At 34.3% G+C, this 16,041-nt stretch overlaps 1 protein-coding gene across 1 annotated transcript in view; it reads right to left on the reverse strand.

Annotated features, from left to right (window-relative positions):
• Positions 1–16,041, reverse strand: part of LOC132718860 (uncharacterized) — a 49,618-nt gene that overhangs the window by 22,785 nt on the left and 10,792 nt on the right. The window contains exons 3-5 of the mRNA XM_060702599.1: positions 5,491–6,153; positions 4,955–5,063; positions 4,239–4,368 (exon numbers count right to left, since the gene is read on the reverse strand). Of these exons, the coding sequence (XP_060558582.1) occupies positions 4,239–4,368; positions 4,955–5,063; positions 5,491–6,153 (902 nt within the window). The remainder of the gene's footprint in view (positions 1–4,238; positions 4,369–4,954; positions 5,064–5,490; positions 6,154–16,041) is intronic.

Consider the following 16,041-nt stretch of genomic DNA (forward strand, 5'->3'; position numbering starts at 1 on the left):
ATCATTTAATATTACTGACTACAGTAGTGACACAAACAGAACAATGTTGCACTACTGTCATGTCACATTACATTTACAAGTCTTGTAAGTCTTGTTTGTATTGGAATTACTTTCCTAACCAGGTAGGCATCAGTGAAAGCATTTTTTTCAAATTTAACATCTGGCCCCTCTGTCATGGACAGTGCATACGATAAGTATAATTATGCAAATTTAAATGATTTACAAAACATTCAAAATAATGTACACTACTCCTTAATCTGAATAGAAAATGACTTGTGCACAGAAATGATTTGGTAAGGTAGCTGCAATGAGCGCATTTTTTTGCGCAGAGCTTCTCAATTGCTGCATTGCAGCAACATTTGTACTTGTATAGGTATATTAATCACTTTGAGATATAATTCACAAGTATATTCGCGTATAGTAAAATAACTAAATAAATCATGTCATGCATAACATTTCCATTATGACATAAAATACATTTAACTCTAACTGTGTGTGTCATTTATTTGAATCATAAAATTATGCTTGACTAATTAACCTAAAAGTGCATCATACTACACCTTATACACTAAGCATTTGGTAAAGCAGCAAGTCCAGACTGTATAAAATAGAAGACTAATAGAATTGTATAATGTTATGCTTTCTACTCCTTTAGCTGAATTGTTGAATTTATCGGTCTGGGTATTTCCCATATGTTGGAATTGCCCAAATTCAAGTCTGGTGATCGGTCTTTTTCTAGAAACTAGCGTTCTACAATTGGCAAAATTTTTGAAACTACCTTCACTCAAACAACCGCTGTACTTCTCTTCAGTCAGGCTTAATACCCGATGGCTCAAGCAATTAAATCCTAAAAGAAAGGTCGTGCCGTATTCTGTGATGTTAGTAAAACATTCTACAGGATGTGGCATACAGGCTTCTTGTTTATACATAAATGTATGGCATTCAAGCTTTCTTGAATGGTTCTCTCCCATTTTGTTTTGGCCGCAGGCAATCAATGTGTTTTTATACCTAGTGCACATTCTAAATGGAACACTTTTATTAAAGCAGGAGTACATCAAGGATCCATCTTGGGACCTCTTTTGTTGTTAACGTATATTTATGACATTGTTTTTGATATACAAGCCAATATTCGCCTATTGTATAACAACATGAGTCTATATTAATAGAAGATGTTCCTACCTCTGCTGATAGTACTCATAATCCTGACCTCTCTACTTTCTCCAAGTGGGCTAAAACCCAGTTCAATCCAAAAAAACAACAACATAGAATCTCTTATCTTGACTTTCAATATAATTGGCAATCAAGTCCATCCAACCTTAGGTATGAATGGGGAGATTAATTAAGAAGTTACACATCATAAACATCTTGGTGTACATGTAGTCTTCTTTTTCGATCTCAGATGGAAAAGTTAAATAAACTATATAACTGAAAAGGCGTACAAGCGAAGCGTATCAATGTAATGCAAAAGTTTAAATTAGTCTTTGTTGTCATTCACCGGAAAAATATATGTATTTTATTTGTCTACTTTTACAATACGATGATGTAATCTTTGAAAACTGTACAACCCACGGATATGAAACAATCGAAAAGGTGGTAGCTCGTATTGTATCGGGTGCAACTAACCTTGTGTCAATTGCTAAAGTTTTGTCCGAGGTAGGGTGGAATCAATCCCTTGAATCACGTCGAAACCAAAACAAACTGTTTTTGTACAAAATCTGCTGTGTATTGTATTTTTTAATCAATTGGTTTAGCTCTTAAATTTGATTTGCAAATCATGGTCATGCTACTACACTACATAATTAGTTAAAGGAGCAAACGCTTTTTTTGGTCTATTATTTTTTTTATTTAGGGGGTAAGTTGTCATACACAAATTTACAATTTATATGCATTTATTATTTTGCAATGAGTATTTATTATTTTAAATGCTTCTGAGATTGGTTTATCATTTGTTTTGTAAATAAAATTGTTAGATGTCCGATTAAAGTCATCATTTCAAAGAAAATGAAATTAGTTCACACCGTCATGTGTATTGATCACGAGATTCAGTCAATGAAAAAACACCAACTCACCGTCATAGTCAGACAGAGAAAAAGTTTGCAAATAGTAAATCGAAAATCTGTATGTAGCAAACAAACTTAGAATAATTATTGCAATTATAAATTTCTAACATATTTTGGCTGAAGAAACTTTCCGAGCAGGGACATGCATTTTAGTATCGTTACTATAACACGTGATTTATCTTGAAGCTCCATCGCAAAATCAACGCGAGATATATAACTATTATAGCTTAAATTGGCGCGTCGCATAGGATAGGAAAATTCTTTTTATATTTATTTGTAATAAATATTTACAAACCGTATCTTTTGGGTTTTATTGGATCAATTGATATTAAATAATGGTGTTTTTGTAAAAACAAAACAAAAACAAAACATGGGCAGATAGTGGCCGTGTTAGCTTTGTTTTACAGTTCAGAGAACAAAAAAAATTATAAAATGGATTTTTATTGATATATTCCTATTCCTGTGGATTTGCACGATTTTCATATGTTCTGAACCAAATATAAAAAGTCTCATACATAATTTTGTATGCAATCGTACCTATATTACATATGAATGTATGTAATATTTTTTCTTGCTATGAAATGACCAAATATCTTGTCCATCCTTATCTTTCTTAAATGTTACAAGTTTCCACCAATGAACAACTAACGACATTTAAACTGTAACAGAGCTGTTACAGAGCTCCAAGAGCTCGTATCACGCTATATTATAATTCCTTCTCCAACGTCCACAACTCAAGCCTTAAACAGTCTTCAAATCGACGTTTGCAACTCTCAAACATTATCGTTACTAAAGCAGAGTAGAAGACCAACTGTAGCTTATTGGCCAACTACCTTTTTTATAAGAATATCATATGGTTTGTGGGCAAAGAGAAACATCTCATCGTTTTTCTCTAGACTGTCCTCTCTGTATAAAAACATAAGACCTTAGGTGATAAGCTGTGTGAGCATACACTGTCACGTTTCATTAAAAACGTTGTCTTGGTAATGCGGCACTTAGAGACTCAGACAATGAGAAAATGATTTCGGTGCAAAATATTGATCAATGCTAGATCTGCACATGCAAGTAACAATAAATTCATTAAGATCATTATGTCAACAGAAATGAAATGTGTCAACATACCTACATTTGAATAATTATTATCACTATCTTAAAGCTATGAAATGTGACAAATACAAAATCAATGAAGAGTTTGGTCTGTGTCCAGGCCATACACTTTTCATCGATCAAGATACGTAGGAGATTCACAAATGACATTTTATTTGCATGGGCCTGATTTGACATCTTAGCCTGTAACAGGCCATTTTAGACCTTGACCTTCCAGTATGACCTTGAACTTTAAAGTAGGGGTCTGTGTGTTGCGTATGACCTGTTGTCTTATTATTATTAACATTTGTGCCAAGTCATCTTAAAATCCCTTGACTGACGAAAAAGTAACTGGACACAATATATACCCTATAAAGTGTTAAGATTTTACCAATCAGTGTAACCATGATCTTGAAGGATGTTATGTGAACATTTGTGCCAAGTATTTTCAAAATCCCTCGATGGATGATAAAGTTATGAACTTGAAACAAAATATACCCTATAACAGACAATATTAAGCTTTGAACTCTAAGTGTGACCTTGACCTTGGAGGTAGGCAACTGGTCTTTGCGCAAGATACATTGACTAATTATTCTAAACGGTCTTAATTCTGTATTTGTTGTAATGTAAAAGAGGAGTACATGGATTGTATTTCAAAAAGAAATAAAGGATTACTTAATTATAGAACGCCCAGTATTATAATAATAAATCAATATTTTCGTACAAATGCAAGGAGAAATCCTTTATCTTATGTTGTCTAAACGACCCTCTTATTCTTTTGAACCGCTCTCCAAATATTTACAAATATTTATTCTGTATTTATTACTCATTATTTGTTTGCAGCCGAAATTTAAACAGTTATCCGAGTACTATTCAACTACCTTCTTTTTTGAAGAGTAATTATCGGTGATTATCTTTCTTGGAAGCGCATTACAATGCGCACAACTACCGAAAATTCTTTAAGTGATTTTAATGATAGCTTGAAAAGAAAGATTGATCTCTACAAACATTAATTATGTAAAGAAATTTTGAACTTGAAGATAATAATAACATTTTTTTAATACACATAGTAGGATTTACAACTTATTTTACCTGACAGACAATTTTGAAGGCATCCGGTGAGTTTTCGACAAATCGGGTAAACTCTGACCTGTCAGCTCGATGTGCTGTCATTCTGTCGTAGTCTTCTTTCTGAACAACGTTTTCTTTACAAAACAAATCACTGAAATTCAGTTTGAATTTGTTATATTTGTTATTTTCTTGCTCTGCTTTAAATATATAAGCAAACATTAAATTAGTAAACAAGGACTGTGAAAGCCTGAAAATATAGCCGCAAGACATTCGCACGAATTATTTAAGGTCGCAAGGTTGCCGCAATGTCGCAGACTCATTTCTCATCATGCACATTATTTCTGCGATTTGTTGACATATTTTGGACGTCTCAAGACTGTCGTAAGACAAACGTACGATAGACTCTCGATTTATAGAGGTTCTCATGTAAAAATATTTTGCGTTTTTTTTTGTGTTTTGCGAAGGCTGCAGATACGCCGCCCGAGCATATTGCAGCTTACGCGGCCGTAATCAAATGATGTCAAGTGACATATCTACAAATCTATCTAGATAGACTTCGAAATTGCCTACGATCTTTCTGCGGCACAGATTTTTCTACAAATCGTACGAACCAAATTTCGTGCAACTGATGTGATACAGGCTTTAGATATTTATAGGATCGCATCGAATTAAACAGTTTAAAAGGCGAATGATAAACGCATCTGCAAAACAAAGTTAAACTAAAGTGTTGATTTTACCAGCATTGCTGAAATATTTCATGATCAAGTTGTTCACACATCTTAATTTTGTCTGCTATCTGTAAGTTCTGTAACTCATCTGGTACCATGATGCTTGTTACTAACGTGTCTGCAATTAAACAATGTGTTGGACTTAAATGTCGATAGTTATATGTTTAATAAATTCATTAACAAATAATGAGGTAATAGAAAAAAATCTGTAAGCACCTCATACAAATGTGGGCGCCAAATATGCACATGTTTAGGTGAATCATATACTGTATTTTGTCAAACAAAACAAAGTATTTTGCTAGTTCAAATCTTCTTTTAACAATTAATACTAGGTATTTATGTCATTGAATGATAAAAAATAAACAAACATACTATTTAATGCGCATGATAAGACCTAAAAATGTCAGAGTATTATATTTATATAAATGATATAATTCAAAATCTACTGAAATGACTATCATATGAATAATCCAATTAATTTAAGTTTTATAACTAATTTATTGGTTTAAACAATATACATCTTTTTAATTATTGTATGAAACTACCTTCAAGTATGGAGTAATACATGCCAACCAGTCCTTTAGCAATTGGTATGCCCGCTTTCCCATCGTTTGATACTATCGCATGGAACTTCTTTTGTGATGACATGAACATTGTCAAATACTCGAATCCATCTGGTTGACCGTCACATTTTAATAAAGGCTGATAGTAAGCCCATTGCATTTTACCTATCTGGTTTTCGCAAAGGATATAAATAGGTGTTTGTAAGCAAGTCGCCGCAGCATAGAGACAAAGCATGGGAAAAGAATCATATGTTCCGAATAAACAGTCCGTAATCACAGTTTGATAAAAAGTCTCCAAATGTTTTTCTTGCTCTTTGCTCATTTCCTGTTCGTTCTGCATAGCTGCTGTAGGAACGTTGTCACAAAGTAATGACAAGACAGGCATAATATGTGCCGCATGCGTCAAGAGTAGATCTACAACCTTTTCATGTAGGTAGACTGAGGACGTATACATTTCCATCGTATTAACTTGAGTCGCGCTATCATTAGCATCGCCGTTTTTGCATTTGTATCGACTTTTGGTATCTAAAACTGATCTGATAGTCCGTGCAAGGCAGTCGAACAAAGGATAACCATTATCTTGTATCACCCTATTTTCTTTTTCAGATCTTAGCGCTTCATCTACGCTTTCAGGTACACAATCATCTAGAAATGAATTGTCCAAATAAGTTGTCAAATCTAGAGGGTTATTTATGAGTGTTACGTACTTGTTTTAAATGTTGATATAAATCCTGAAAATGTGACGCAAATGTAACGTACATTGTCTGAAGTATCGCAAATTTAAATGCGATTACCTTATTCTTCAATCGATTACCTTTTATTAAAAAGGTAATTGATTCTAGTCATTTTTTGAAATTAAAGATCATGCCTAAAAAAACCCTTACGTCTCAAACGAGAAACAATGGAATGAATTTTGTAAAATGGTAAGTGTAAAAGTTTTTAAAGCCTAGAAAACATGTATATTGTAGGCTATTAGGATCATACACTGCCTGCCGGTACGGACCGGAATATCTAGCCAGAGGGTAACTCTGCCGAGTTCCCGCTTAACAGTTACCCAAGAGCTAGGTATTCCCGTCCATACCGACAGCCAGTGTTTTTTCCATACCGACAGTAAGTGTTTGATTATTACATGTCAATAATTTTCGGAAGAGAACTGGTATTTTCATTACGCATTTTTTTCTTACAATAGCATATGGTAAAACAAGTTTGCTTCTTTAAAAAGAAACATGCGAGAGGTTTTTTTTTACAGATGTTGAAGATTTATTTAATTGTTCGATTTGCGGGAAAGTAATAACTTCTGATAAGTCGAACAAATAGCAACATATCGGCTATTTCCGTCATTCTCTCAGATTAGGAATAATCGGCGAGATGTTCCGAAGTTAAAGAAGCAGCACATTTTGGCGTAACTGAGCTATTTTGAAATGTACTCCTTAACTAGGGTGGTTCGAGGTCATGCTTTCCCGAGAAATTTTTTTGAAAGAATAAGGGATATCCTGGCATTTTGTGACTATCTAGAGTCTATAGTGACAACATATTGGGGATGATTTCAAACTCTTATTAATTTTAAAATATGTAAAATAAACAAGTACGTTACATATACCATAAAACTTTTTTTAGCTCGACTTTTGTTTTTGGAAAAAAAAGTAGAGGTATGGTTAAAGTCCTTGCGGCGTTAGCGTTGTCGTCCGCAAACTTGTACCTTGATCATAACTTTTAGTTCTTGGAGTATTGTCTTCATATTCGGCCACAACAACCCTTGGGACAAAACCTTTCAGTAGACTACACTTACCTTGACCTTCACTCATAAATGACCTTGACCTTCAAGGTCAAATGTCAAACTTTTGCTTGTTCTTGCTATTATTGGCTGGAACTTTGTTATTTTTGAAAGGATTGTCTTCAAATTTGAACATAATAATCTTCAAGGATAGCCCTTTAAAATAACCAGACAGACCTTGACCTTCACTCATAAATGACATTGACTTTGAAGGTCAAATTATTGAAATTTACATTTTTTTACTGTAGCTTTGCTATCATTGAATGGATTGATTTCATATTATAACAGAACTTTTTTAAGGACAAGACCTTCTTGTTTATCAAACTCAAATTGACCTTGGCTCTTTTATGACCTTGACCTTGAAGGTTAAATTATCGAATTTTCACTGATTTGTGCATTAAATGACCATAAATATATATTGGTGTGTATGTAGGGCGTTTTGTGTTTTCATTACTGACAATATAATGTAAGAAAACGCAAGTTACAGTCAGTGGCATACTATATGAAGTGGAAATTTTCGATAGGGTGAAAGTAATAGGGATGCTCTCAGGCACATGGAAAAAGAGCCATTCTTGGCACCGCCTAGAGTCAGGTTTAAAACAGTTTGTCAAAAATGGGCAAGAATTCGTGTTAAAATTAGTCTCGTTTATAGATGTCTGATGTCTCTAGCGTATACAGTCGGCGAATCCAGTATGTCTCGCGCATTATTTCCGTGTTACATCTGACCTCTTTGTGTTATGGTCAATACAACAGAGGGACACGTCTTTAAAACTGTGTTTCTCAAGGTGAAAATGTTCAGCAACTGGGGATCTGTTAAATTTTCGTGTTTTCCTGTCAGAGCGGTGTAAGTTCATTCGTTTATTTATAATAAATGAAGTTTAGTTTCAATGACATATTGTTTTTTGCACACTTTGCAAGAAATAAGGTAAATAACGTTTGCCGTTTTACAATTCATTATGTCTTTGAGAGATGTTTTGGCCCCTATTTTTGAGGAGAATGTATTTGTAAGGTGCATGGCAGCATAGGATTGGCATCATGATGTGCCACATGGTCCAGACTAACCTACTTTATCTGTCATTATTGGTATCAGTTGGGCTCGAACAATCATGTCTCTGAGGCTTTTAGGTCTCCTATATGCCATGGTTGGTCTAGTTAGGAACATCTTGCTGAGTTTCTGTGAAGGCTCAATAATTGGCCAATGTTTGTCAATGATGGCTCTAGTGTTTGGTAAATCCGGGTGATATGTGAGAACAGATGGAATTTTATTTTGTGAAGAACCACTAGAGTGGTGTTTGTACTCTAGTAGTTCCTTCCTGTGCGTGCTGTCTGCATTTGAGATCGCGTTTGCGATGTCTTCTTCTTTGTATCCTCGCTTCTTAGGGTGTTCAGAGAGTTATTTCGCTCTCAGACTGATATTAAACATGTTGGGATCTGAACAGATTCGTTTGATTCTCAAATCCACATAGGTTGTGTTCTTACAACAGTATCGAGGGTGGCAGCTGCTTGTAAGAAGGTATTGGTGTTTATCGGTGGGTTTTTAATACAAATCAGTAATAATATGATTGTCTTTAATATAAGACACTGCACCATGTCGGGAAAAATATGAGCAAACTTTATAAAAGACTACCTTGATTGCCTTCTTTTAGGAGTATCTAGGGCTAAAAATAGAAAAACCTTTAGACATCTTCTTTAACAGAACTAATTGAAGGATGATCCCCAAACTTTGTCTGTAGCATTCTTGAGTAGTCATTTATCAAGTTTGCTCATATTAATTTAATTGACCCTTTAAGGAGCCGCTAAAGCTAAAAATAGAAAAACCTTTAGACATCTTCTTCTAGAGAACTAATTGATGGATGATCACCAAACATTGTCTGTAGCATTCTTGGGTAGTCTTTTATCAAGTTTGCTCATATTAATTTGATTGGCCCGTTAAAGGGGCCGCTAAAGCAAAAAATAGAAAAAACCTTTAAACGTCTATTACTACAGAACTAATCGATGGATGATCACTAAACTTTGTCTGTAGCATACTTGGGTAGTCTTTTATCAAGTTTGCTCATATTAATTTGATTGGCCCCTTTTAGGGGTCTCTAGAGATTAAAATAGAAAAATCTTTAAACGTCTTATTCTACAGAACTAATGTATGGATGATCACCAAACTTTGTCTGTAGCATTCTTTGGTAGTCGTTTATCAAGGTTGCTTATATAAATTTGATTGGCCCCTTTTAGGGTCCGCTAAAGCTAACAAAATACATTTAAACGTCTGTTTCTACAGAACTAATTGATGGATGATCACCAAACTTTGTCTATAGCATTCTTTGGTAGTCTTTTATCAAGTTTGCTCATATTAATTTGATTGGCCCCTTCTAGGAGTCTCTAGTGCTAAAAATAAAAAAAAACCTTTAGACATCTTCTTCAGAACTAATTGATGGATGATCACCAAACTTTGTCTGTAGCATTCTAAGGTAGTCTTTTATCAAGTTTGCTCATAGTAATTTGAATGGCCCTTTTAAGGGGTCTCTAGAGCTAAAAATAGAAAAACCTTTAAAAGTCTAATTCTTCAGAACTAATTGATGGATGTTCACCTTTGTCTGCAGCATTCTAAGGAAATCTTTTATCAAGTTTGCTCATATTAATTTGATTGACCCGTTTTAGGGGTCTCTAGAGCTAAAAATAGAAATACCTTTAAACGTCTATTTCTACAGAACGAATTGATGGATGGTCACCCAACTTTGTCTGTAGCATTTATTGGTAGTCTTGTATCAAGTTTGCTCATATTAATTTGATTGGCCCCTTTAAGGGACCGCTAAATCTAAAAATATAAATACATTTAAACGTCTATTACTACAGAACTAATTGATGGATGATCACCAAACTTTGTCTGTAGCATTCATTGGTAGTCTTTTATCAAGTTTGCTCATATTAATTTGATTGACCCGTTTTAGGGGTCTCTAGAGCTAAAAATACAATTACCTTTAAACGTCTATTTCTAGAGAACGAATTGGTGGATGATCACCAAACTTTGTCTGTAGCATTCTTTGGTAGTCTTTTATCAAGTTTGCTCATATTAATTTGATTGGCCCTTTTTAGGGGTCTCTAGAGCTAAAAATAGAAAAACCTTTTAAACGTCTAATTCTAAAGAACTAATTGATGGATGATCACCAAACTTTGTCTGTAGCATTCTTTGGTAGTCTTTTATCAAGTTTGCTCATATTAATTTGATTGGCCCTTTTTAGGGGTCTCTAGAGCTAAAAATAGAAAAACCTTTTAAACGTCTAATTCTACAGAACTAATTGATGGATGATCACCTTTGTCTGCAGCATTCTAAGGAAGTCGTTTATCAAGTTTGCTCATATTTATTTGATTGACCCGTTTTAGGGGTATCTAGAGCTAAAAATAGAAAAACATTTAAACGTCTTCTTCTACAGAACTTATTGATGGATGATCACTAATCCTTGTCTGTAGCATTCTTAGGAAGTCTTTTATCATGTTTGATCATATTAGTTTGATTAGCCCTTTTTAAGGGCCGATAAAGCTAAAATTAGAAATACCTTTAAACGTCTATTTCTAGAGAACTAATTGATGGATGATCACCAAACTTTGTCTGTAGCATTCTATGGTAGTCTTTTATCAAGTTTGCTCATATTAATTTGATTGGCCCGTTTAAGAGTCCGCTTAAGCTAAAAATAGAAATACCTTTAAACGTCTATTTGTAAAGAACGAATTAATGGATGGTCACCCAACTTTGTCTGTAGCATTCATTGGTAGACTTTTATCAAGTTTTTTCGGCCCCTTTAAGGGTCGCTCAAACTAGAAATAGAAAATACATTTAAATGTCTATTTGTTTAGAACTAATTGATGGATGATCACCAAACTTTGTCTGTAGCATTCTTTGGTATTCGTTTATCAAGTTTGCTCATATTAATTTGATTGGCCCTTTTAGGGGTCTCTAGAGCTAAAAATAGAAATACCTCTAAACGTCTAATACTACAGAACTAATAGATGGATGGTCACCAACTTTGTCTGTAGCATTCATTGGTAGTCTTGTATCAAGTTTGCTCATAATTATTTGAATGGCCCCTTTAAGGGGCCGCTTAAGATAAAAATCTTGAGCTAAAAATAGAAAAAAACCTTTAAACGTCTAACTCTACAGAACTAATTGATGGATGATCACCTTTGTCTGCAGCTTTCTAAGGAAGTCTTTTATCAAGTTTGCTCATATTAATTTGATTGACCCGTTTTAGGGGTCTCTAGAGCTAAAAATAGAAAAAACATTTAAACATCTTCTTCTTTGAAAACTAAACTTTGAAAATATCTGGTATCATATTTGCTATTAAATTTGGCATTATTTAGTAAATAAATACCTACAATAATTATATAATTAAAAAGAAACACTTTATTCTTACATTAAGGATCTGAGAGATTAACAAAAAATGTTAAAAAGAAAAAAAACGGAAGAAAAAAATTTGCCCCTCCTGGGGTTCGAACCAACGCCCCTCAGTTTCAATACACTTTACAGTGATTCTAGCCTATTTAATTACTCTTCAAAGTAGAGATAGTGCATTAGGGGTGTACTACCTTAAATTGAGAAAATCTAGTTAATGTCAGTTATTTTTTAGTATATTAGTATCCTTTTTTTTCTTCTTCTGTAAAACACATGTGGATATATATAGAAAGGATTCATACTTTGACAAAACTAATGTGGCAAGACAGACATATTAAAAATATAAAACGGAAACGTTAAGATTTGTTCAAACGTTTCTTTGTTTGCTTTTAGAATAAGTAACAAGTCGAGCGTTGCCCTCGCCCGGCGTAGGCCCTTGTTTATATTTATAATCGATTTTTGCAGAAAAAAAAATGTTATATTGCGACCTTCAAACTGATGTTATAGCAACAAACCTCCCATGTTCAGTAAATTTTAAATGAAAAAAAAAACGCTAGAAACGTCAAAAACTAAAGAAAGCGTTTGTTTTCATTGAACTGATTATATTTCATGTTTTGGTACAGAGCCTTGCTTCCTTTAGAAAAGCCGTGGCCGCTGGGCGGCAATTGTCAAATTCACGTTAGTCCAGCTAACACTGAGACTCTCGGACAAAGATGAATTTATTCATACAATGCCCCATTGTTCTCTCAGGAAAGACTGTCATTATGCACCTTTACAAGTAGCAACTGTTGTAACAATATATTAATTTTAGAATGATAAAAGCGAGAAAATTGTGATTAAGTTCAGTGAGTTTTTTGCCTGTTAAATATTTCATTACATTAAAATATATAAAAAATACCGCGTAATAATACACGCAAACATATTACAAAATTTTTCAGAATTGTCTATGAATTAATTAAAAATTGTTGCGTATAACTTAGATAATGTGGATCACGTGAATACATTAACGGATTCAGTGATAAAATTAATTCATTAGCAGATATATGACTTTAATAATGATGTACCATGCTTGATGTCTCATCGCAATGTTTTGCTGACCTCAAAGAATGATAATCTCAACAAAACATTTTAGAATATGACGATTCTTTTAAATAAATGCATAAAATTGCATAATCTTCTGTAGTCATTCGTCGCTAAAGAAGTCATTCAAAAGGTTAGATTTCAATTTTGAATCAAAACAAGATATGTTTGTAAAACATGTATGCCCCCTATCAGCAGCCAATTAGTCATGTGATAAGGTTATTATGCATGACTTCTGACCCATTGATCAAACAATTAATAAGGGTTATCAAGTATCTACTGGTCATGACCTTGACCTTTGACCCCTTGACCCAAAACGTAATAGGGGTCATCTGCTGGTCAAGACCAATCATCATACAAAGTTTGAAGTTCCTAGGCCTAAGCCTTTTTAGTTAATTGATCAGAAACCGTTTTTACCTACAAGGTCAATTTGACCTTGACCTTTGACCCCAAAATCAATAGGGGTCATCTGCTGGTCATGACCAATCACCATGCCAAGTTTGAAGTTCCTAGGCCTAAGGGTTCTTTAATTATTGATCGGAAACCGTTTTAACATACAAGGTCAATGTGACCTTGACCTTTGACCCCAAAATCAATACGGGTCATCTGCTGGTCATGACCAATCACCATGCCAAGTTTGAAGTTCCCTAAGCCGAAGCGTTCTTTAGTTATTGATCAGAAACCGTTTTTACTTACAAGGTCAATATGACCTTGACCTTTGACCCCTTGATCCCAAAATCAATAGGGGTAATCTGCTGGTCATGACAAATCACCATACCAAGTTTGAAGTTCTTAGGCCTAAGTGTTCTTAAGTTATTGATCGGAAAGCATTTTTACCTTCAAGGTCAATGTGACCTTGCCCTTTGACCCCTTTACTCCAAAATCAATAGGGGTCATTTGCTGGTCATAACCAATCACCATACCAAGTTTGAAGTTCCTAGGCCTAAGGGTTCTTTAGTTATTGATCGGAAACCGTTTTTACCTAAGAGGTCAATGTGACCTTGACCTATGACCCCTTGACCCCAAAATCAATAGGGGTCATCTACTGATCATGATCAATCACCATATCAAGTTTGAAGTCCCTAGGCCTAAGGGTTCTTTCGTTATTGATCGGAAACCTTTTTACCTACAAGTACAATGTGACCTTGACCTTTGACCCATTAACCCAAAATCAATAGGGTCATCTGATCGGTCATAACCAATCACCATACCAAGTTTCAAGTTCCTAGGCCAAAGGGTTCTTTTGTTATTGATCGGAAACCGTTTTTACCAAAGAGGTCAATGTGACCTTGACCTTTGACCCCTTGACCCCAAAATCAATAGGGGACCTACTGGTCATGACCAATCACCATACCAAGTTTGAAGTTACTAGGCCTTAAGGTTCTTTAGTTATTGATCGGAAACTGTTTTTGTTTACAAGGTTAATGTGACCTTGACCTTTGACCCCTTGACCCCAAAATCAATAGGGGTCATCTACTGATCATGACCAATCACCATACCAAGTTTGAAGTTCCTAGGCCTTAAGGTTCTTTAGTTATTGATGGGAAACCATTTTTGCTTACAAGGTCAATGTGACCTTGACCTTTGATCCCTTGACCCCAAAATCAATAGGGGTCATTTACTGGTCATGACCAATTACCATACCAAGTTTGAAGTTTCTAGGCCTAAGGCTTCTTTAGTTATCACTCGGAAACCGTTTTTACCCAAGAGGTCAATGTGACCTTGACCTTTGACCCCTTGACCCCAAAATCAATAGGGGTCATTTACTGATCATGACCAATCACCATACCAAGTTTGAAGTTCCTAGGCCTTAAGGTTCTTTAGTTATTGATCGGAAACCGTTTTTGCTTACAAGGTCAATGTGACCTTGACCTTTGACCCCTTGACCCCAAAATCAATAGGGGTCATCTACTGGTCATGACCAATCACCATACCAAGTTTGAAGTTCCTAGGCCTAAGGGTTCTTTAGTTATCACTCGGAAACCATTTGGACCGACTGACCGACAAGTGCAAAGCAATATACCCCCTTTTCTTCGAAATGGGGGCATAATAAATGCAACTTAGTGTAGCATAAACTTGCAAAAAGTAAATATATTTGTACTATTTATGGTAACTATACAAAATTGAAACACTTATATTTGATTAACGTTTCTTTAAACTTGTTAACAGCAGAAAAATAAACCGAGAAAATCTCATTTGTATAGCTCAAAATTTCAACCAAGTACATGCAACCTCTGTATGATGAACTCTCCAATGAACACAATTCATTCGCAAAAGCCCCGGGGAAATGATATCACTTAAAGCATGCGGCTTGTTTTACATGGGGGTGTGAGACAGGGTTTTCTAGCACCGGTGTTAACGGTAGATAATATTGTCTGATTTGCAAGAAAATTGTCAAAATACTTAAACAGGCAGTTGACATATTCTAATGGTGAAAAAACAACAACAAAAATTTCAAAAAAGAATTTTGGAGCCACAAACAATAATGATTTAATCTTCAAGTATATGAACATAACATCACAAATTGAATTTACGAATTTTCTTTTACAGCCATTTTAAAACTCACGCTTCGCTGATTTGACAGTAAAACCTTGATAACTGTCAAAACTATACAAATGTAGACGAATTTGTTCTAATGAGCTTGTTTATGGACATATGTGGTATACTAGTATGTGAGTAACTATGGCCTGCAAGTGCCTAATGGCAGTAATAACAACTCCTAGATCCTTCATTCAGTGTCTTAACCAATGCAAAATGTTATTACCTTATCTTTCATGATTACACTCGATATTCGACGCTTTTGTTTAAAAAGTGGTCGTTATAATGTTACAAAAATTATTAAAATTATTTTGAGACATTGTAAGAAAATGGAAAAAAAATGTTAACTTACTCTTTGCAATCGAAAAATTCACAGAACGATAAAATATACCAATACAACATAACATATCTACATGTATTATTAACTTGTGTAGACACTATAGATATAAAGATAGTCATTACTTGCAGTTTCTTTTGCTTATTTCAGACACATGCATATAGTATATAACGACAAAAAATATCAAAATAATCGAAACTGTTATCGTGTGGCATCGATTTTCTGATTCTTGAATACATAAATGGCGAAAACACATCACCATTTCCCTTATTTATTTATCTTTAAATTGCTTACTGACCAGATACATCCGACGAAACAATGCAAATGACAAATGAATATTGTAAATTATTACACGTGAGAACAAAATAAGTCATTGTTTTCTTTCCTTTTAGTTTTTGTTGTTATATCTTACCATCGTGAAAC

The sequence above is a fragment of the Ruditapes philippinarum genome, unplaced genomic scaffold, assembly GCF_026571515.1.
Source record: "Ruditapes philippinarum isolate M1 unplaced genomic scaffold, ASM2657151v2 ctg1271_1_1_1_1, whole genome shotgun sequence".
NCBI lineage: Eukaryota > Metazoa > Mollusca > Bivalvia > Venerida > Veneridae > Ruditapes > Ruditapes philippinarum.